The sequence below is a fragment of the Neolamprologus brichardi genome, chromosome 6 (genome assembly GCF_056152115.1).
Source record: "Neolamprologus brichardi isolate AB-2024 chromosome 6, ASM5615211v1, whole genome shotgun sequence".
Classification (NCBI taxonomy): domain Eukaryota; kingdom Metazoa; phylum Chordata; class Actinopteri; order Cichliformes; family Cichlidae; genus Neolamprologus; species Neolamprologus brichardi.
The window spans coordinates 24,355,752-24,378,676 of record NC_142109.1 but is presented as its reverse complement, the minus strand read 5'-3'; the positions used below and the strand labels follow the sequence as shown (position 1 = coordinate 24,378,676).

General features: G+C 40.0%; 1 protein-coding gene across 1 annotated transcript; it reads left to right on the top strand.

The window, feature by feature from the left end:
• The first annotated feature begins 7,692 nt into the window (after positions 1-7,692).
• On the top strand, positions 7,693-22,167 carry LOC102784139 (von Willebrand factor A domain-containing protein 7-like). Its single transcript, XM_006787523.2, has 17 exons — positions 7,693-7,887; positions 8,400-8,607; positions 9,104-9,189; positions 9,305-9,398; positions 9,545-9,673; positions 9,774-9,960; positions 14,915-15,084; positions 15,316-15,428; positions 15,680-15,796; positions 16,164-16,367; positions 16,452-16,587; positions 18,500-18,652; positions 18,783-18,875; positions 19,178-19,287; positions 19,765-19,929; positions 20,191-20,514; positions 21,170-22,167. Exons 1-17 carry the CDS (start codon positions 7,693-7,695, stop codon positions 21,611-21,613), a joined length of 2,928 nt encoding a protein of 975 aa, XP_006787586.2. The 3' UTR covers positions 21,614-22,167.
• The last annotated feature ends 758 nt before the right edge of the window (positions 22,168-22,925 follow it).

The window sequence follows — 22,925 nt, the reverse complement described above, 5'->3', positions numbered from 1 at the left end:
TCGGATAGGAATTTTACTGAACCTGAAAAGAAAGTGCTAGCCAAAGGACTCCATTTTGCCATTTTTCCTCTTGGTGAGGAAGGATACTGGCCAGACCTGGTACACTTAAACATATAGTGAGGGTGCAGTGGAAATGCCTAGCAGAGGCCCTCGTCCACAAGATCTTCAACTTCCCCCTCAAGCAGAGCTTCTATAGCATTCCGAAGGAGACTGGGGACATTGAGTCAGAATGGACTGTTCAGTACCTCCACTGCTAAGGCTACTGCACTGAGCTATGGCTGCAAGGTGGTTAGTGCCTGTCACATATCACATCTTCTGTGAAGGAAGCAGAGTGTGGGGAAGAGGGAGATGACTTATGCATCACTGGAGGTCAGGTCACTGAGGCAGTTAAACAATTCCTTGGTGGCACGGCCCCTGGGGTGGATGAGGTTCGCTCTGAGTTCCTCAAGGCTCTGGATGTTGTAGGTTTGTCTTGATTGGCACAGGTCTACAATGTCAGGTGGCAGTACCTGAGAACTGGCGGACTGGGGTGATGGCTCCCATCTTTAATAAGGGGAACCATTAGGTGTGCTCCAACTATAAGGAGATCACACTCCTCAGCCCCCCCATCAAAGTCTATGTCAGGGTGCTGGAAAGGTGAATCGCAGTCCATTAGATCCCATTAAGATCTGTTATGTTTTGAGAATGTTCCTTTAATTTTTGTACATCACTAAGATTAATCATAAGAGCTGATATTGTACATCTACTACTGCTTGTCAGGTTAGGGCTGTGTGCAGGCAGGAATAGGACCCAAAGTGCAGACTCACAGCAGGCAAAAGTGTATTTCAAAACTTTTATTGCTGGATGGCAAAACGTAACAAAAAAAATCCAAAAATCCAAATAAACTTACATGAGCAGGCAGCCGGAACACACAGCATAAATGAAGGTAGACCACAACACAGACACAGAGAAACACAGGGCTTAAATACACAGGGGGAGCAATCAGGGAATGGGTAACAGGAGGGAAACACAGCTGGGGCAAATCAGGCCTAACGAGACAAAGGAAGCAAAACCAGACGCATATACATGAGAAACGGACTTTCAAAGTAAAACAGGAAACATAACACAGACTGAACTAAAGACACAGACTCACATGCAGGCACTGCAACAGAGGGAACAGAGACGTGGGACCAGGGCAGACAGACATTGACTGGACACGGGGATATAGCAACTAAGGATACACAGAGACGCGAACTTGACAAGGGGATACAGCTGACAGGGGAGACAGAGCAACTAGAGAAGACAGAGACATAAACCATAAGACAGAACTCAAAGAAACCAAAGACTAGAAATGATAAATAATATAATAAACTCAAAAACCCTGGGTCAATGACCCAGGCATCCTAACACTGCTGCTTTGAAAGAGAAAGAAGAGAGGATCGCTGACTTGCCACAACAGTCCTTCCTCTGCCTCAATGGATGTAGATCTCATGAGGGGATGGTGACACCTTCCTAAACTCCCATAGTTCTCCCAAAGTCCGTAATATAACTCAGTAGAGTGAGCCTAGAAGAATGGGTTTGTTGTTTAGTGCTCTGGCACTCCTCATTTTATTATCCAACTGCAAACCTTTGGTATACTAATTTCTTCAAGATGATTTGTCTGTTCACAGCAAGGTCTGTGACAGCAACAGTCCATTAATACAAAATCACCCATTTTTATAGTCATTTAAAAATTCTACTCCCCCTATTTCCCCTCCTGCTAAGATCATTCTTGATGGTACATGTCTCCTGTTGTGCCATATATGATGACACCTGCTGACTTCCCGTTTACAGCATTACTGCATTTCTCTCATTTAGACAAATTACAGAATCATTATTTTTAATCATTTTATTGCATCTGTTAATCCTAAATACTGCATTTTTTAAAATCACCGGTATTGTAATTTCATGTGTATATATTTTGGAATGCTGTACTTTATCAACTATCTTGGGGCTAGTTATTAAGTCCCTCATTTAGACAGTGCTAGGTGGATGAGGCCTTGGGGTTTTCAAGCATACTTCATTATCTATCAAAAATGGTGGAGGTTATGTTATGGTAAAGCATGACTGTTTGACAGTGGAATCAGGTCATTAGTATTTATTCAAGCTATGACTGCTGATATACGTAGCAGGATGAATTGTGAAGTATAAGCAAAGCAATCCAATAGTTTCTCAAGGCAAAGGAATGTAGTATACCTCAATTGCCAAGTCAGTTACCCAATCTCAACTCAATAGAACTAAAAAGATGCCTTTAGTTCTTAAACACAAAACTACAGGCAGGAAAGCATTTCAAGCAAACAAGCAGGAACTGAAGATGATCACAGAAAAGGGTTAGCAGAGATTTCCAAGAAAAAGAAAAAGTGGTATGGACATCACCAAATGTTGATGTCCGTGGGTTAATGTAAAAATCTTTGTAAAAACCCACTGAGTTAAAGTATGGAGAATCAAGGCTGAAAGCGTGATTGATTGATTGATTTAAAAGGCACTGTGGTTGTGTGCAGAAACTAAACTACGAGAAATGTGACTCTACAAGTGGTCACTATCATATCATTGTTCTTTTGCCATTTTCTATTAATAGCATTCTTTGAGCGTCAGCATCTATTGTCAGAGCAAAGAAGTAAAAGCAAACGCAAAAATATGTCAGTTAGTACACTACTGTCACTATAAACATAGGTTATTGAGATTCAAGATATTCAAGACAAAATATGACTTTGCTTATACTGTGAGGCTGTGATTACAGAGTGTGAATAAAATTACTATTGAAAGCCTGTCAAAGGTGCAATTTTAACAGGTCAAATAATCATGTTTGCACTGTTATAATGGATAATAATGGATTGCATTTATATAGCGCTTTTTGAGACCCTCAAAGTGCTTTACAATTCCACTATTCATTCACTCTCACATTCACATACTGGTGGAGGCAAGCTATAGTTGTAGCCACAGCTGCCCTGGGGCAGACTGACAGAAGCAAGGCTGCCATATCACCAGTAGGCGGTAGGTGAAGTGTCTTGCCCAAGGACACGCAACGACCAAGACAGACAGAGCAACCGGCAACCGTCCGGTTACAAGATGAGCTTCCCAACCCCCTGAACCACGGTCGACCGAATGTCAAGGACAGGGCAAAATAATCAACAGAGGGGAAGCTCATGAATGCCTTTGTGTGGGTTAGCAGGTCTTTTGTATATTATTAAACTAGTGAGACTGTGAAAGCTTCCATCATGTCAACTGTTGTGACACACCCATTTGAAGTGCTGATAAATGTATTTGTCTTGAAAGTGGACAGTGGTATTACTATGTGTGGGGCAAGAGCCGTGTGGTCATTAGCACAAAGTCTCTGCACGATGTAGCTCACTGTCTTTTAGTATTTGGGATGTATTTTTGTCTCTTTGTGTTTCTGTTTTTTCCCCTCTGCTTAAGAACCTTTTATACCTCTATTCATAACAGGTTTTAACTCTCACACAGTATTCTTTGTTTGGTTTTAGGGTTTTTTTTATTAGGTTTTATGGTCCAAAGTAAAGAACATGTTGTCTAAAACTTGCTGCTGTTAGTGTGTGGTTTAATACAACCTCAGAAAGTTAACAGTAAGTGTAAAGAAACTGTTAGGACTAAATCCCATCTTACATTCGGATTCAGACAGTGTCTACTTCTTAACTGATATTTTCTAATAACTTTGTTTTATGTGATTTAGCTTAAACTAAAAGTTAATTTAAAATCTTCTCTGACTGACAACAACATAAAAATGAACTTGTCCATGAGGGGAAATTGCCCCAAAAAAAGAAAGAAAGAAAAGAGAAGAGAATCATAAAACCATGTGTTTTTTTTCCTTTCAAAGAAGAATATAATTCTAGTTCTAACAGGAACAGAGGACATCACCAAATGCTGATGTCGATGTAAAAGTCATTGGAAAAAAATGCACTGAATGAAAGCTGATGTAAAATCATAGCTAAAAGGCTGCACTCCAATGCTGATTGTTTGGTTTAAAAGACACTGTGGCAGTGTGCAGAAATATGACTATAACAAACATGCCTGTCCAGCTGAAAAATGTTACTCTGTAAATTGTCACAATTATTCACACGTTGCTCTTTTTGTGATTTTCTATTGATAAAGTTCTAGAGCATTCTTTGAGTATTAGGCCCTTCTGTCAGACCAGAGAAGTAAAAACAGGTCAGCCAGTACACTATACTGTTGCAAATAAAGAGAGATTATCTTGGCTATCTCGTTTTAGTTTGTACTCAATGATTCAGACCACAGTTAATACATGAAACAAAGATTCAAGACAAAATATGACATTGTGCAAGACTGTGAGGCTGAGATTGCACAGTGCAGATAAAATTCTTACTGAAAACCTGTCTGAAGGGTTCTTGTGCAATTATTTGTAAATGACTAAACGTTGAGATTCCAAGTACATCAGGTTACAGTTTATTCACTTAGAGATTCATCATAGTTTCGTTGTGCATGTACATCGAAAATCAAGGGCTATTTTATTCTATTCTGTATCTGATCAACACAAAGCTTAGACTTCATTACCATCACAAAACAGCCGCACCATCACAGATGTAGCCGCGCCAAAAAGAAAAACAGTGAAACACACATCAGGGACAAGAGGAGAAAAAAAGAACTCTACTCGAACTGTGCTCCTAACTGGGAAACCAGCTTGAGGTCAGTAAAAAAACACCTCAGCACAAAAAAAGCACACGAATATTCACATTTACACCATGTAAAGCACGTGACATGCATCGGAGGCATTTGGGGTGGGTGAGGGTGGGTGAGTGCGTATCTGTTTCAGTATACACGCATGTGTATGTGTGTTCTATGTTCAGCATGAGAGTGTCCTTTCACCCAGTTAAGTGAGAGTTAACAGTACCCATCGTACCCTAGAAGGATTTTTTTTTTTTTTTTGGGATAGAGGACAGCGGAGTATGATTAAAACAAAATGCAAAGGTCAGTTTCATATTCTGCTTCATAGTAGTAGTCTTTACTCTCCCCACTTTCTGTGTTCAGAAATGAGAGTTACAGTGAACCAGATTGAAATTTCAAGTATTATTTGTAATGTTTTTATTTTATTCATATAAAAGCTGCTAAAGGTCAAAGAAATGCAGTGAACTATTACACTAAACTGAATAAAGGAAAAGGACTTACTTCTGCAGGAGCGTATTCACATGCTTGTTGTTGTCATATTTATTTGGATAAATTTATTTACTATGATTAAAGGCACAGCTTTCTGCAGGCAGCTGCTTTGCTGCTTTGTCACCAGCAGGTTGGAGGCCTCATCAATGACCATGATGTGTTATTTTATTATGTCAAATAATCTTATTTGCCCTCTTATTATCAAATATTAACATTCACATCCTTTTGTGAGCCAGCACTCATAAGTCCTCGGCTAGAAGCATTATAAAATTTCCAACATAAATAAATAAAGAAGTGACTTCTACAGCTTGGCCGTCTGTAAGAAAAGCTAATCAAATTAATCAAATGAGACAGATTACATCCATAAGGGAATACTCAGAATGTCAAATATCTGTAAGCCTATATAAGTGCCTTTTAACCTCTGCAGTATCTTAATTATATCTCAGGTAATTTGATGACATATCTTTTAATTGGATAATCACAAACATTTGAGCATTACCGTTTCTGTTTAACCTATGTTAAGGGTTCAAATATTGAGGAGGGATACAGGAGGGATTCAAAATCACAACACTGGTCCAGGAGGGTTAGGTCAAACGATGATTTTAATGAACACACGTGTGGGGAGATGTACACTGTCACACACTCAGCGTCGATCTCCGCCCAATAATACACAAGCAGTTGTTTTTATAGCATCAGGGTATTATTTATGACGCCCCCTCATGCGTCAAGCAGATACAATACATGCCTAACTTCCAAAACCACAAATGTTCTGGTAACGACTTTTGACACAGTTTGAAAATAACATTTTCTTCGCTTCCAAGCCAGGTGCTTCATGTAGCTCATCTCACTCTTGCTTCTCCAAAACCTCAGATGCATGCTCTGCAACAAAACTGTCAATTCTGCAGGCCCTCTGTTTCACCTCTCACCTCGCCTACTAAAACTCACAACCAGACAGAGGCCACTCTCATATGTGTAACAATCTAACTAAAACTATATATGTATATATTGAATAAATAAATGCTTTAATTAAATGCCACTACTCAAAGCTTAATAAAAAAGAATATAAACGAATAAAAGATAATAATGAATAACCTGGTTATTCAAATAGCCTCGTCCAGACAGCTCCTCAAAATAACCACCAAAAAATGCACACTTTACAGAGGAAACAAAGACATTTTAGAAGTACACTTCCTGACTTATTCTGAGTCATATGTTACCAAGCAAACTCAAACGCAGCAGGTTGCTGAATACACTCAGGCCTTTATTCAGGCCTGTTTCTAGATTATATGTGATATATGTATTGTAAGCGTGTATGCAATCCTTCCATAGCTCTAAGCCCCTTACACGATAGATTGGCTGGACATATCGCCAGCCAAAGCTTTTGACCTTCAATTAATAGACTGAGCCACAATTCTTTTATAGTCACAAAATGCAACGTGTATAAAATGATTACAGTTGCACCTGCAATGAAAGATTATTATATGATTATGCTAACACCTGAAATACAGACTTTAATGTAATATCAACAGCTCCAATAAATGCTTTAATGCAATGCTTGTTATGTGGTTCTAATGCAATAATAATGACTTAATGCAAGGTTAATTAATACAATGATAATACAGATAATAAGTAACAGTGAAATAATTTGTTTTATCCCACACCTACTTTACACTTTTAATCAAGACTATATTCAACTCCATACTCAAACAGGTTATACACTCGAATGTTCCTGTAACTAAAAATAGTATTCATAGATTCATGGGATTCTTAGATTCCTTATCTAGGTTTTAGATAAGTGACAGATTAGCAACCGTTACAATATGTGTCATTTTACTCATACTCTTGATGTCACACTAAGATGCACAGATAAAACAAAACCAGTTTGTGTGGGTGTTCTATGGAATTCATCAGCTTAAGGGAGGCACAAATATAAGAGGAATGATTCAGAGCACACACATACACACACAAAGCACACTCAGATACAGCCTAGAGTTGAAACAGAAAACACACACACACTGAAGAAGTGCTAAAGACTGAATCCGACAAAACTACCTAAGAACGACCTAAGAACGGTTCACACAGGTAAGATGGACAGTGAAACCTTTCTATAGTGTATCATAGAATTATTTTGTTGGCATGTTAAACATATGTTGTACCATCTGTTTTTTTCCTAGTATCCCATTTGTTTTTTCTATATTATTTTCAATATTAATGAATGGAAGTAAATGACCAATGCATTTGTATCAATCATTTTACAGGTCCAGTATAAAATTATCATATGTTGTAGTGCTTATGTTAATAGCGTTAATCTGTTTAATAAAATATCAAACATGATTATTTCCACTTACTTTCAATGTGTAATAGTTGCACTGCTTTACATTAACTGCAAAGGCAGTCTCTGTGCTTGATCATATCCTTTTTGTCCCAAAAGGTTGATTCTGTTCAAACTGTCATGACCATTGATGAGAATGGTGTAAACATTCATGGGGAGTTTCCATCAGGATTTCTTTTTCTTTCAGTATTACCATCCGGCCTACCTGCTCGACTATGACTACCAGGCAGTCAGTGATGCTTCTGGTGGTGCTGGTCCTCTCCCTCCCAGGTCCTATTCATAGCTTTGACCCACTCTCCAACTCAAATTCATTCACCCACCGTAAAATCACACAAATAGCAGTCCTTCGAAAGACAGCAGAGGTCTGCCGAGATATTGCTGCTTCTAAAGGACTGGACTTCAATCTGATTGTGAGTTAGACTGACAAAGAAACACAGCAAGAACAGTGATACATCTGTGCTTCGCTTAGTGTTTAACACTAACGAAAGAATATATGTTATTCTCATTCTAATGTTGTTGAGTGGAGAAATATATCAGTCAGCCACAACATGAATTACATTTTTCTTCGTACAGTTCAGTGTTGTGCTATAAAACCTCGTGTCCTACTATTCATGTTGGTGTCACTTTGAAACATCCACCCGCATACATAATAAGAAAGATTCTGTTGGATTGTGCTCAAGCAAGCCCAGTCAACAGCAGCCACACTGCTGCCAGTGGTCTCTGACCCAAATTAGTGGTGTCACCAGTGGGACCTGCACTTTATTACTATGTACTATATTACGCACAAACTACTTAGCTGGTCATAATTGCTGATGATGAGATAAGACTACTCTTACCTTTAGCGCAATAGTTAGTACCAATTTTGGTTAACATGCGAATAACATATTTAAGGAGTTGTAATATACAAATTTATTGTCTCCAGATTGATAACAACTTGTCAGCTGGCAAGGTGCAAAGGGCCTGTTCGTCTATGGATACCTTCACATCTTTCGTTTCCACCATCAAGTTTGAAACTGCCATTGCTTCTATGTACCTCAGCAATGCAGCAGTGGACGCGATTTTTCTGCTGAGTGCAGCGCGCCATTTTGACGATGAGACCTTCCACAGAGGACGGGATATCATCACTGAAGGTACCTCAAAGCTTGTCAATAATAGTTTAATAATGAAAATAATAATGTTATACTATGTATAACTAACTCATGTGAATACAGATCTATAGAATTCAACAGCCTAATGAAGAAAAGTGTTTAGAATTAGGGTTTGGTAAATAACAGAAAATCAAAAAACAAAAACAGAAATCTAGAAAGAATTTTTGTAACATTTCTCATTTCAACTAGGTTTGTAGCAATTCCCACAAAAGTCTTACATACTTGAAAGTTCTATATCTAGGGAAGGAAAGTGATGTTACAGATTACTTCAGTATTCAACAAACAAGACTTGTTTGTCAGTTGGAACTGCCAACTTCAATCAGAAATCTTGCAGAATAACAGCTTCAACACTCACACACACACACTGTAACTCTGCTTTGAGTGGATAAAGACTGGTGATGTAATGCTGTAATTCAGGTTTTGCAGTGCAGGCTACACTATTGCAGCTTGTGTCTAATTCTTGTATTTTAATAATAAGGTGCATCTGTGGTGAAGGCGCATGCTAAGAAAGAAAACTATCACAGAGGGAGGTGGTCTCTAGGGCAAATCTGTCACACTCTACAGGTACCGATACTTAATTTACTGCTAATTTGTTAAGACTGCTAGATGACAGCATTGTGTAATTAAAACAAAATTCAAAGGTCATATTCTAAATTTGTTTCATTTTCTGTATATGAAGGACTTCTACAGCCACAGTAACTGGGTGGAGCTGGGAAATAAAGCACCATACAGTGCTCTGATCAGACCTGACCAACCTCTTAAGAACTTGGCAGGTAGGCGCCCTCCCCCCACTGTCTGTGTTTAGAGTTGAGAATTCCAGTTTAAATATGATCTAGATTAAATTTGTAGTAGTATTTGTAATGTTTATTTTCAAAATATAAATCAATATTTTTTTCTTATTTATTTGATATTTCTGCAGGACAAAATACTCCAACTTGCAGAAGTTGTGTAGGAGGGAACTGTACTAACAACATTCTGCCTGATGTGCTGAACGAGGGACTTCTGACTTCAGGCTACTTTAGCATCATCTCCTCATCAAAACCTACAGGTAACTTAAAGAAATCATCTCTTTTGATATGTTATGATAAAGTATTTGTATGTTTTCAATATCTCTTGATAAAATGATAAAATGTTATCCCTGTTCAAAGGTAAATGCAGTCACGGTGGATTCTTTGACCACACAAGCAGGAGGGATCCAGTGGGGGGCATCAATAAGGATACACTTGATTCCAGTCATGGCTTCCGTCACAATGAAGCAGCTAATCTGGCTATTCGTGCCACCATGGAGCTTCTGGAGGACATCAGATTAGCAGCTGGAGACACAAACTTCATGAGGTAAAGCTAGTTCTCAAGTGTCACACAAGAGAAAACAAATGTGGGGAAAATGGAGCTGAAGCACATGATAAAAATAAACACTTAAATATTCCTGCGCCTCTTGTTTTTACGGAGCCCCGCAGTGGACATGGGAGAAAAAAAAGATTAAGACGGACTTTTGCGAGATCTTGCAAAACTTTTGCGAGATCTCGCAAAAGTTTTAGCCACATTCTTCGGAGGCCGCCAGCTCAAAGCCGACCGGGAGGTCGAGGCACGATGTGCCGGGAAAGCGGTGTTTCTCCCGGCTGTAGTGGGTCTCGACCTCCCGTTAGCTTCGAGATAGTGGGTGTCAGATCAAACGTCTGAGCACTTTTGCAAATATGTGATGTCTTGTAAACCGAGCAGGTATCTTACGTTTACACAACTACATTCACGCCTCAAAATATCTTAAAAGTGTATTTTGTGACCCAGAAAGAGTAATATTACAACTAAGTAGCTGCCGCCATTGTTGGAATTCAACTTTTGCGAGAGTTTCCCGAGTTTGTTTTGCGAGATCCCGAGTTAGTTTTGCGAGATCTCGCAAAACTTTTGCGAGAAAGTTGCAAAAGTCCGTCTTAATTTTTTTTTCTCCCATGTCCTCTGCAGGGCTCCGTATGCTTTTTATTGAATTGATCATCATTTTTAGATTAGATTTAGATGAGCGGGATTAAAAAAAATTGGTTTGTCTGAGGTATTTCTGTGCATGGAGCTATATTTTTCTGCATCTCAAAAACAGACGTTGACTGCCACAATTTCTGTTTCAGTTTCTAGTGGCCTTTTTATTAGGTTCAAAGTTAGCTGACAGAGAAGTGTCAGAGCTGTGGTCTTCTGTTGCTGTAGATAGCCTACTTCAAGGTTAGAGGTGTTGTGCATCCAGAGATGGTCTTCTACATAGTGAGTGGTTATTTCTTTCTTATTCATCTAAAGCACTCTGGTCACCGGTCTCTTGTAACCTCTGACATCAACAAGACATTTTCACCCAGAGAACTGCAGCTCACTGGATATTACTGTCTCCGTAAACACTGGAGATGGTTATGTGGCAAAATCAAAGTCGATCAGCAGTTTTCTGCAGCACTCAGACCAACTTGTCTGGCAGCAACAACTAAGCCACATTATCTTAAATCTTCCTCTCCTTTTCTGATGCTCTGTCATGGTTTGGCATGGCAGACCGTGGGGATGTGGGGAAGGAGGACCCAGGCGCGGTGCTCTGTGTATAAACAGTGTGTTTATTTACAGTGTGTGGAAATAACAACAATAGATCCCCATGCTTTCCCCAGACTCCCGTGTCATGTCTCTCCGTGAACAGTCGGTGTCTCAGTGCTCTCCACTCCCGTGTCTCAGCACTCCTCATGCTGGCTGCTGTCTGGCGCTCTACACTTCTCCTGGGGACACAATAGAAGCAGCCGTCAGGACACATACAACCGCGGGCATACACACACACTAACTAGGCTCAACTGGATGACTAACGTAGAGTCTCACGCAATGATCCCACACCGGTGGGAGCTCCAAGACTCTCTTAAGTAGCTCCCCCGACGAGGCCTGATCAGCAGCAGGTGCATGGCTTCGGGTGTGGCCAGTCTGCCAGCAGGGCCTGCTCTCTGGCAGGTAGCTCCATGCCCTCCTGGGTTTTAAATGCACCTTAGAACACACATGCATCAACAGTACAATGAGCGGGTGCAGGGAGGTTAGGAGTCTTCTCTCAACCCCGTTCTCTGCGGCCTGCTGAAGCGGGGGGCCTAGGAGGAGGAGTTGGCCGTCCGACTGGGGTCCGGAATGTGGGGCCTCCCTGCTGCTGCGGAGTCGGGGCGGTCTGCTTCTCCCCACCGCAGGGAAATGGGTAGCACCACCTGGATCTGGGTGCAGTTCCCCCCTCCAGGGGCAAGGGTACCTAGACCCGGTTCGTAGAGTACGCTTGGGGAGTGTGATTGTGTGTACAGCGTCTCTTTATGTCTGTCTCCACGTTGGTTGAGTGTGGAGTAAGTCCATATGAGAGCATGAGGGTGGGAATGGATGTTTGTATCTGTGTGTGCCTGTATATCTGTGTCTATATGTCAGGTTGGGTATCAGACGCCACCTCTCTGAGGACATCTCAGGCCCTCCAAGGTTTGGAGGCCTATCTCCCCCCACCACTTCCCCTGCCGGGGGCGGACTCCCTCAGACATCGGTGCGTTGGTGGTTCTTTGTGTCCGGGGATGGGCGTCCAGGTAGACACCGGCTCACTCCTTGGCGGCTGCTTATCGGGGCCTGGAGCCTGGGGCTCGCTTGGGCCACTTCGGAGGTGGGGTGCCCTCGGCCTTTCGGCCTGGGGCTCGGTCACTCAGGCACAGCTGGCTGCCGGCGGAGCTCACGGGCACGTCACTGCAACCCCCCCTGGCTTCTGCTCTGTGGCTGCTGGGTGACCCCTCATCTGGGACTCTCCTCAGCTCTTTCTGGGACAGTGGCACGGCTGCCCCTCTGTTGGTCTTCCTTGGTCTCTTGTGTTCTGGGGGCCTCTGGATGTCTGGAGTTTTGATCTCCTCCATACCTGCTTCATGCCCTGGAGGACAGGGCAGTGGCCCCCCACACCCTCTAGCAGATCATTACATGAAGGAACCTTTAAAAAAAAAAAAACAACCGCGTCCATGCTCACAGGTGTACACACGGGTGCTCACACACACAAACTACACCCTTTTTGGCTCCCACCTCAAAGCACACTGTGCTGTCGATATTACGTGCTGCACAATAATGTTTAATATTTAGTATTTACTGTCATATTCCCATATATCATTGTGATGTTGTTTATTCTATTACTCTCGTTTTCTTCTGCTTGTTTTCTTTTTTCTTTCTCAACAGGTGATCCAGGTGATCGATATATTTATTTTTTTTTCTGCTTATTCTGTTGGTTTTTGTTTTTTTGCCCTTCTCCCCCATCCCTCTTCTCAGCTGTTTTTCTTTCCCTCTTTCTTTCTCCCTTTTCTTTCCCCCAGTCAAGTCTGTCCCGTATTCAGCAAGTGAAAATAAAATAAATAATAAAAGGTGAATCAAATGGACCATTATGGCAAAGCTGGGATGGTCAATTTGGTGAAGTAAATCCGTTGGGCATCTTTCTTCGCCTTTAGACAATAATTCTGATGGCAAAAGAGCCAAACGGGACAGGCAAAAAAAAAAAAAAAAAAAAAAAAAAAGAATTAAACTGTGAGTTAGCATAGTGAGACGGTGTAGTGAGATAAATACTTCCTCTGGAGAGCCACTGTTTTGAATCCCTTCAGCAGCTGGAGTAGATCTGATCTTCCCTGGGCTGTAATGATGACTGCAAGAAAACAAAAAGAATGTACACCACATAAAAGCAGCTCCCAGACACAGGCCAGGCTCGCCTGAATCAAGCTGTGCCAAAAGAGACTTCTAGGCTTTGTTGTCACCCTGCTTTCAAATTGTATTAGTGACATTTTTCCATCTTTGTCAGTGTAAGACTACTTAAGCTGTTTCTACTTATTCTTAATTCCAGTGACCTGATTTTTGTCTCATTATTTTTTAAATCAAAAGCTTGATCTCGGTTGTTTCCACTTAAAATGTCCCAAACATGCATGCAACTGCAGAACGTGCTGTTCTCATTCACATGTCCTAGAAAGGGACAAAATCATTGCATTTATTTAAGGCCAAGAAAACATCTCAAGCCCCAGCAAGATTGATTTTTAGACTATGGTTTTGAAAAAAGATGCACCCACATTGCAGATCCCTGCAGATCAGCAAATACTAGTGGTCAACCTTTCATTCTTTTAACCAAAAGAAAAGAATAAAATTTCATGCCTGTTGTTATAAGGTGATGTTTTAAACCACTAATTACTGCTGAAAATAATAATAGGAGAATTTGTTTTTTGGGGGGGTGTAACTTTTTTCTGCAAGACGGAAGTTAAAAATAGATTTTATTATTTGACCCCTGCAGTCTGCACATGTTTCAGTGAATCAAAGCACCCACACCTGCATTGCCAAATATGTTTGCAATTAGTACATGTGCTTGTAATTCTGAGCACACAGGCACATGTGCAAAACATTTGGTCTAAAATACAGAGATGAGGGATTTGTTCCCCCTTTTTTTTATATAGTTAAACCATCTGTAAAATAATAGCATTAAAAGCTCTGAATGCATGCGATGAACACTGCAGCTTCATTTTATTTACAAGCTATACTGCCCAGTGTGGGAGGATCTATACACTTACACATAGCAGAATTTTTCCATCTTATATGTCACCACCGGATTGTGCCTCATGAGAACAGAATAGTAAACTAAATAACATGTCACATTACAATCCATCCCTTAAACCAAACCATTATCCTGTTTAAATGTTTCACTGTCATGTGTTTTGCAACCCAGAGGAAGGCAACTACAACTAAAAGTCCAGCTGGAACCAGTATGAACCTTGTCTGACTTTTTCCTCTTTTCCATACACTTTGAAAGTAGGTGCCAGAAATCCCTACAAACCTAAGCCACACAGTTTAAATCCTATGAAAAAAAAAAAGAAAAGAAAAGAAAGAAAGCAGGGCCACACCCATCAGGCCTGCAGGTGCTTGACATTCATCTTACAGCCAAACACATACATACACACACCTGCCTATATAGAAATGTGGACACAGCAGCACAGTATCAGCTATACATGTAACAATATAACTTATAACTGCTCAGTGACCCTGGGTCGCTCCGACCCAGGACCCGGACATGCTCGGTCAAAACTTCAGATCATCTTGGACATGTTCACATGCCTAAATACATGGGGTTCATGCAATGTGACCTGATAGTTAGATAGTTGTGTTAACGAGGAGTTAAACAGGTGTTCTTAATAAGTGTATTTTTCCCTGCTAATGAATTAAGCATCAATGAAACCATAGTTTCAAAGAAATCAGATTAATAATATGACAATATGTAATTTGGGGGTTTTTTTTGTCATGTTTGTTTTTACAGACTGATGGGCCTCTCCCAGTCTCCTGTGTTGTGTTTTGTCATAGACACAACAGGAAGTATGAGTGATGACATTGATGAAGCAAAGAATGTTTCTTTTGAGATCATTGACAGAAAAAGGGGAACAGGAGAGGAACCCTCTGGTTATATATTGGTACCTTTCAATGACCCAGGTAGATCATTTACAGGTTGAATTTGTGCTTTGTTATGTAGAAAAGATGTTGTTTGAAAATAATCTTAATAATTATTACATTATTATAGACTTAATTTGGGAGTTAATTTTCTGTTTTTTAGTCTTCCATATGAATGAGAATATAATAGCAGCTGTGTTTGTAGCAAATCTTTAAAAGAGCAAATGCGTCACTTCAAACTTTTTTTTTTAATGTTATGTATTCTATGTGCAGATTTTGGACCGATAGTTATGACATCTAATGCAGACATCTTCAAAGGAAAGATCAACAGTTTGACTGCAAATGGAGGAGGAGATACCCCAGAAATGGCCTTGTCTGGACTGCAGGTGTTAACAACACAATGGACTGTTTTCTACTTTAGACAAAAATAAACATAAATCTCATATTTGATTTGGGAGAAAAAAAGGGTATAGAAAAAGTATAGACACAGTATTCTCAGAATGACCTTTTATTATTAAACACGTGTAGTTGAGGTGGTCAGAAATGCCACTTTTCACTCAGACTGTATTTTTTATTTTTATTATTAATTAATAATCGTTGATACTTTGTCCTGTCTTTCATACAAATAACATTGAAGCTTGCATTGACGGCAGCTCCACCCTTCTCTGAGATTTTTCTCTTCACTGATGCTCCAGCTAAAGACGCCCACCTGAAAAACACCATTATTGCTCTTATAGAGAGCACCAAATCTCAGGTAAGAGTGAACTTTGTACCATCCTTGCTCTTAAAAATGTCATTTTTGGCATTTAACATCTGATAATTTGTATAACATTTGTCTTGAAATGAAGAACATTATCTGTAGTTCGGAGGGACCAAACTTTTTAAACAGGTGCCCCACACACCTGTGTGTGTGTTTTTTCTGTGCTCCAACCTCCTTTCCTTTGCATGTTTTTCATCGTCTGTCAAGGCTGCCAGGCCTGAAAGCTGCTGCCTCTGGCCTAGCTCATTGATTATCATTAATCTTTCATCTTAATTATCAATAAATGTTTTCCATTCACACTTAGGCTTGTGGTCCTTGATAGTGAAAAGAACTTTTAAGATTTTTTTCCTCATGCTTGCAGGTTACTTTCATGCTCACAGGCTTTGCAGCAGTTCGACGGCGCCGCAGAACCTCTCAGGGTGTGGCTCCACGTGTAATGGGTCGATCTGCTGTCCAGTTATACCAAGACCTAGCTGAAGCTTCTGGAGGTCAGGCCATTCAGGTCACTAAGTCAGAACTGTCTCTGGCTACCAGTGTTATAGTAGACTCATCAGCCAGCGCTGTGGTAAGACATCAATCAAGAGAATCATATCTGACTGAAGATCACACTGTGTGAGTAAATGTGATGTTTCTCTCCTTTTTCTCTTAGGTGACAGTTTTTCAGGCATCAAGGAATCCTGGAAGGCCTGACAATTTTAATTTTACTGTTGATGGCTCATTACAGAACACAACAGCTTACATCACAGGAGACTCAGCTCTCACCTTCAGCCTCACCAGCTCCACAGGTTTTGTCATCATAAATGTCTGTTTACCCTGTAGCAAATATGATAGAAATGTAAACTCATGTATGCAAATTAAATGCATATAGTATATTATTATACTATATTGAATATATATAGTATATACAGTGGGGCAAAAAAGTATTTAGTCAGCCACCGATTGTGCAAGTTCCCCCACTTAAAATGATGACAGAGGTCAGTAATTTGCACCAGAGGTACACTTCAACTGTGAGAGACAGAATGTGAAAAAAAAATCCATGAATTCACATGGTAGGATTTGTAAAGAATTTATTCGTAAATCAGGGTGGAAAATAAGTATTTGGTCACCTCAAACAAGGAAAATCCCTGGCTCTCACAGACCTGTAACGTCTTCTGTAAGAAGCTTTTCTGTCCCCCACTCGTTACCTGTATGAATGGCACCTGTTTGACCTCATCATCTGTATAAAAGACACCTGTCCACAGCCTCAACCAGTCAGACTCCAAACTCCGCCATGGCCAAGACCAAAGAGCTTTCGAAGGACACCAGGAAAAGAATTGTAGACCTGCACCAGACTGGGAAGAGTGAATCTACAATAGGCAAGCAGCTTGGTGTGAAAAAATCAACTGTGGGAGCAATCATCAGAAAATGGAAGACATACAAGACCACTGATAATCTCCCTCGATCTGGGGCTCCACGCAAGATCTCATCCCGTGGGGTCAAAATGATCATGAGAACGGTGAGCAAAGATCCCAGAACCACACGGGGGGACCTGGTGAATGACCTGCAGAGAGCTGGGACCAAAGTAACAAAGGTCACCATCAGTAACACACTACAATGGCAGGGAATCAAATCCCGCAGTGCCAGACGTGTTCCCCTGCTGAAGCCAGTGCATGTCCAGGCCCGTCTGAAGTTTGCCAGAGAGCACATGGATGATACAGCAGAGGATTGGGAGAATGTCATGTGGTCAGATGAAACCAAAGTAGAACTTTTTGGTATAAACTCAACTCGTCGTGTTTGGAGGAAGAAGAATACTGAGTTGCATCCCAAGAACACCATACCTACTGTGAAGCATGGGGGTGGAAACATCATGCTATGGGGCTGTTTTTCTGCCAAGGGGACAGGACGACTGATCCGTGTTAAGGACAGAATGAATGGGGCCAAGTATCATGAGATTTTGAGCCAAAACCTCCTTCCATCAGTGAGAACTTTGAAGATGAAACGAGGCTGGGTCTTCCAACATGACAATGATCCAAAACACACCGCCCGGGCAACAAAGGAGTGGCTCCGTAAGAAGCATTTGAAAGTCCTGGAGTGGCCTAGCCAGTCTCCAGACCTCAACCCCATAGAAAATCTGTGGCGGGAGTTGAAAGTCCGTGTTGCTCGGCGACAGTCCCAAAACATCACTGCTCTTGAGAAGATCTGCATGGAGGAATGGGCCAAAATACCAGCTACTGTGTGTGCAAACCTGGTAAAGACCTATAGTAAACGTTTGACCTCTGTTATTGCCAACAAAGGTTATGTTACAAAGTATTGAGTTGTATTTTTGTTATTGACCAAATACTTATTTTCCACCCTGATTTACGAATAAATTCTTTACAAATCCTACCATGTGAATTCATGGATTTTTTTTTTCACATTCTGTCTCTCACAGTTGAAGTGTACCTCTGGTGCAAATTACTGACCTCTGTCATCATTTTAAGTGGGGGAACTTGCACAATCGGTGGCTGACTAAATACTTTTTTGCCCCACTGTATATACATATTATTTATTTATTTTTAATTTAATGAGAAGGTTCACAAAACACATTTTTTGCTGAGCATTTCATGGTTCAGGCTTTTAATTCTAAGGCTCTATTTGATGCATTTGTTTTATTAAACTTTTACTTCTTACACAGTCATGTTGAAAACACCTTTATAATTGTTTGTCCCTCTCCTCCAGGTGTATCTCAGACTTCCAGTCAGTCCTTTGGGCCTTTGGCATCTGTCACCAGAGCAGGAAACTTGCGTCGTTTAATCCTCAACACTGATAATGAAACAGGCCTATGGCAACTCAGTGTTAGCTCAAGTAACCCTTACCTAGTAACGGTTACAGGTCAGTATTATGGAAGCTGATTTTTAGGCTCTGAGTTACATGAAATGTTTTAGAAAAAATGTATTTACAAGGTCTGTTTCCACTACTGAATATACGTATTCCATCCCTTCTGATCTATTTTGTGTATCAGGTCAAAGTTCAGTGGACTTCATTTATAACCTTGTCGAAGAGCATGAGGGAGCCCATGGGGACTTCAGTGTAAAAGAAGGACGTCCTCTCTCAGGTCAGGCTACTTTTATTGTGACTGTTTGTTCATTTTTATAGTTGTAAAGTTCTGTTGTGGTAGACAATTTTCTACATTGTCCAAAGAGTCATCTTTTAATCAACAACAACAATCATCTGTCTTGAAAAAGTTACTCTGTGTCCCAAAGGTTTATGCTACATCATGTTACAGTCAGTACAGTTCAAACTTAACTATTCTGTCCTACAGCTTACCTTTTTCATTTGTGCAGGTTATGTTTCACTTTAAGGGCATGTCATACTGATACTCATTTAGTTACCTTTTTTTCTTTACCTGTCTTTCAGGTGGTAATACCAGCTTCTTGGTCACTGTGACAGGAAGCGAAACAGTAAAGGTCACAGAAGTCACACTGTTTGACAGCTCACGTCCAAAAGAGGTCAAAGGATCATTGCAGGTGTGAGGCCATCTATCTGACAGATAAGGCTTAGTTGAAGTTGGAGTCATGCATTAATCCCAAGTGTCACCAGCAAATCTACAACACAGTGACTGAAAAAGAAAAAAAACATAGTGTTCATTGGTCCAATAGAAATCACGAGCTGTGCATAAACCTCAGTGAAATGAAGAAGCATTTACTTGAAATGATAATATTACTACATACTACAGAGATATTGTTGGCATTTCAGAGCTTAATTAATATTGTGTGAATTTACAAGGCAGAAGTTTTCATTTTAATTAAATGAAGGCCGCTATTTTTTGCCACACTATTTAATAGCAGCCAATTTTCAAACCTTAAATACATGAATGTCCTGCAACATCCACAAATAGTCCTCGCACTTGCCCTACCCTGCCATAAGGATGTAGTCATATATTGTTTGGTTTGGTTACTGTTAATCCAGTGACAATGCATGTCGCTGCTTTTTCTCTCATGCAGTCATTAGGAAGCAACGATTTCCTGGTGACATTTAGTGGAATCCCAGCAGGTGAGTTTGTGCTTATCCTGAAAGGAGAGGACAGCAGCTCCACTTCCAGGTCCACTTTAAGCAGCTTCCAGAGACAAGCGTCCACACGGATCAAGACCTCCAGCATCTCTGTCACTGTGAGATCAGTTAATGTGTGCTTTCTGAACAATCTTTAATGTCACCATAAGTAAACTGAAAGATTTTTACATTGATTTTTTTTAACTTTATATAATTTGTAATAGCCATCTATGTAAATAAGTCTACAATCATAAACAACAGCCATTCCTACTGTGCTTCTTTCAGTGTGAAATCCTGTCATTACGCATCAACATATTATTATCTACAATCTTTAAAAAAAAAAAATTCCCCTGCTCCTCTCTCTTTCTCTTCTTGTCCAGGCCCAAGCCAATAATACCAACATCGAGCCGGGCACCACTATCTCCATCCCCTTCACAGTTGCTGCAACTGCTGATGGCGTTATAACTGACTCTGCAACTGAGACATTTACAGTGCGAGTCAGCAATGACCGCAGTTATTTTTCCACTTCACCCAGCAGTGTTACTACTGTAGCAGGCAGTGGAGGTAAAGCCAATGGCACCGTGACCCTAACGGCTCCATCCAGTGCTGCATCAGGAACAGACGTGACCCTCACCATTGAGGCAGAAAACACCGCTGCCACCGACATCAACTATGTAGTTCTCAGGTTTTCTGTGACTGCTAAGGTGAGTGATAATGGTTAGAATATTTTTCAACATTATTCTTAATTCTGTAATAATTAATGGTCACGTACATAATGTATCAAAAAGAAATTTTTGTTATTTTTATTTCAAATGAAAGATTAAATTTCACACGCAATTCGTTTTAATATTGTTGTTTTGCAGTTACAGTAAGGCTTTATGCGTCATACTTCTCTTGTGAATCATTATACATTAATTGAAACTGAATATGTTAAATTGTTTGTCATGGGTTGCTAGACAATGCCAGACTGGCTGAATAAACTAAAACACACCTTTATGTATAAGAAAGACGCACGAGAAACACATCACAAAAATGAAAAAGGGAGAACTGAGGATATTAATACTCAAATGATGATTAGGTGAACGTGGAACAGGCGGGTAAACAAACAAGTGCAATCAAGGACGAGATAAAGAAAGTAAAACTAAATGCAAGACAAAAATAGTATTAAAATAAGACAGAAATGTGAGAGCAATCAGCACAAAGGCAAATACCTAACAAGAAAGACATGGGAGGCAGGATAAACTGAATCTAACTGACACGCAAAGATCGAATTAGTGTTCTTTTCTTTTTATCTTTAATAACTGATGTGACACATACCCAACCCAGTTCTTTTCATTCTTTTCATATTTCTGTCTCCAGGTGACAGATGTTAACCGTCCAGTTTGCCAGGTAGTCAACACATCAACCTGTGATTCCACTTCATTGCTTTGTGCTTCCTCCCAGTGGGAGTTCATTGCCAATTTTACTGATGGCATCAACGGAACTGGCATTGAGAGTGTAACCATCAGCCAAGGGAATGGTACTCTGAATATGAGCACAGTGGTTGAAGCAGGGGGTGAGAATATTACCCTGGTTACCTACACTGCCTCCTGCTGCTCACCGATTGTGGGGCTGACTGCTGTAGATAGTGTAGGAAATGTGGGGACATGTGTGGGACAAGCTAGAGTGCTTACCACACCTCCTCCTACGACAATGACCCCTGTAACTACATCTGCAGTTCAAACAACATCCACCGGAGGGTACACTTTGAACATATCAACCATTGTTTGGCTCACTGTTGTGTTCTCTGTACTTTGGAAGTAAAAGAGAACAAATGGAAATTGCACTGTATTTGTAATTTGTGACATATGAGCCAAGTGACCCATCTTTGATTGCCGAGCTGAAATGGCTATGAAGCAACACACTGAGAAAAGTATCTTTAAATACTAACACCTTCTATTACCCAGGCATATTTTTGTGTTTAACTTGTAAACACTTTAAATACATAAACTTTTTGGCCTGTTAATTTCTGTAATTTTACCAGAATAAATTATTACGTAGTAAACAAGATTATAAAGTGATTCCACTACATAAAATCAGCATTAATGTTCTCTCTTATATTTCTACAGTCAGTCTTTGCATAGGTGGAAATACAGTATCAAATTCTTTTCAACCTGCCCACTTAACGGAGCAATTTCTTAGTTTCGAAAGCTGCTTTTTCATTCCACAGTATCATGTAAACAGCCATTACTTCCTTTTCTTACCTGCTCCTGGTATCTCTTTCTTGTCTCTGAGAAGTCACCAATCCAGACATCCTTTCTTTGTGTGTTACCACTGAAGATTTGTAACAACCTACTGAAATACGACATTATATATATAAGAACACATACATATAAAAAAAATGTTCACTTTAATTAAAATGTAAATAAATGTGATTTTAATCAATTTACAAGTATCACTTAATTGTCTCATTATTAAAGAGGTTACATATTATAATGGTGTTCCTGCGGTCATTAATGGAGAATTATTTTATATTTTTCTTACATTGAAAACACGAACAGATGCGAACTCATTATTTCTCACAGCTTCAGTGTGCTATATTGACCAGATGAACCTTTTTGCAGTTTTCCAGAAACAGTTATTTCCCTAAAATAGAAATCTTTCTTGTAGAGGTTAGTTTTCCCAGGAACTACCTGGCAACTGGACTAAAGCACAGGAAAAAGTTCCAGTGACAAACCAGGGAAAGCATCTGGATTCTCACTGTAGCACCAAGAAAAAACACCATTTAATATGTTAGAAGTGTGCTAAATTATTTTGAGTAGTTTAACTTTGCCTCTATATTTGGATTCCAAAGCATATTAATAATGTAGTTATTATTACTCAGCTGGAGACTGGAAGGTCATTTTACAATTACAGTTTTTTTCTTTTGAAAGTACTCTGCAATATTTTGGTTATTCAACAATGCACCAATAAAGTTGAACAATATGATTACACTATTACACTAACAACAATCTTATGCTAACATATTGCTGAGCAATTGCGGCTACAAGTGTTTTTTTTTTTGTTTTTTTTTACATCTACTTAAAATGAACATAATAAGTAATGTATAAATATACATAAATGGAGTCATGTGAAA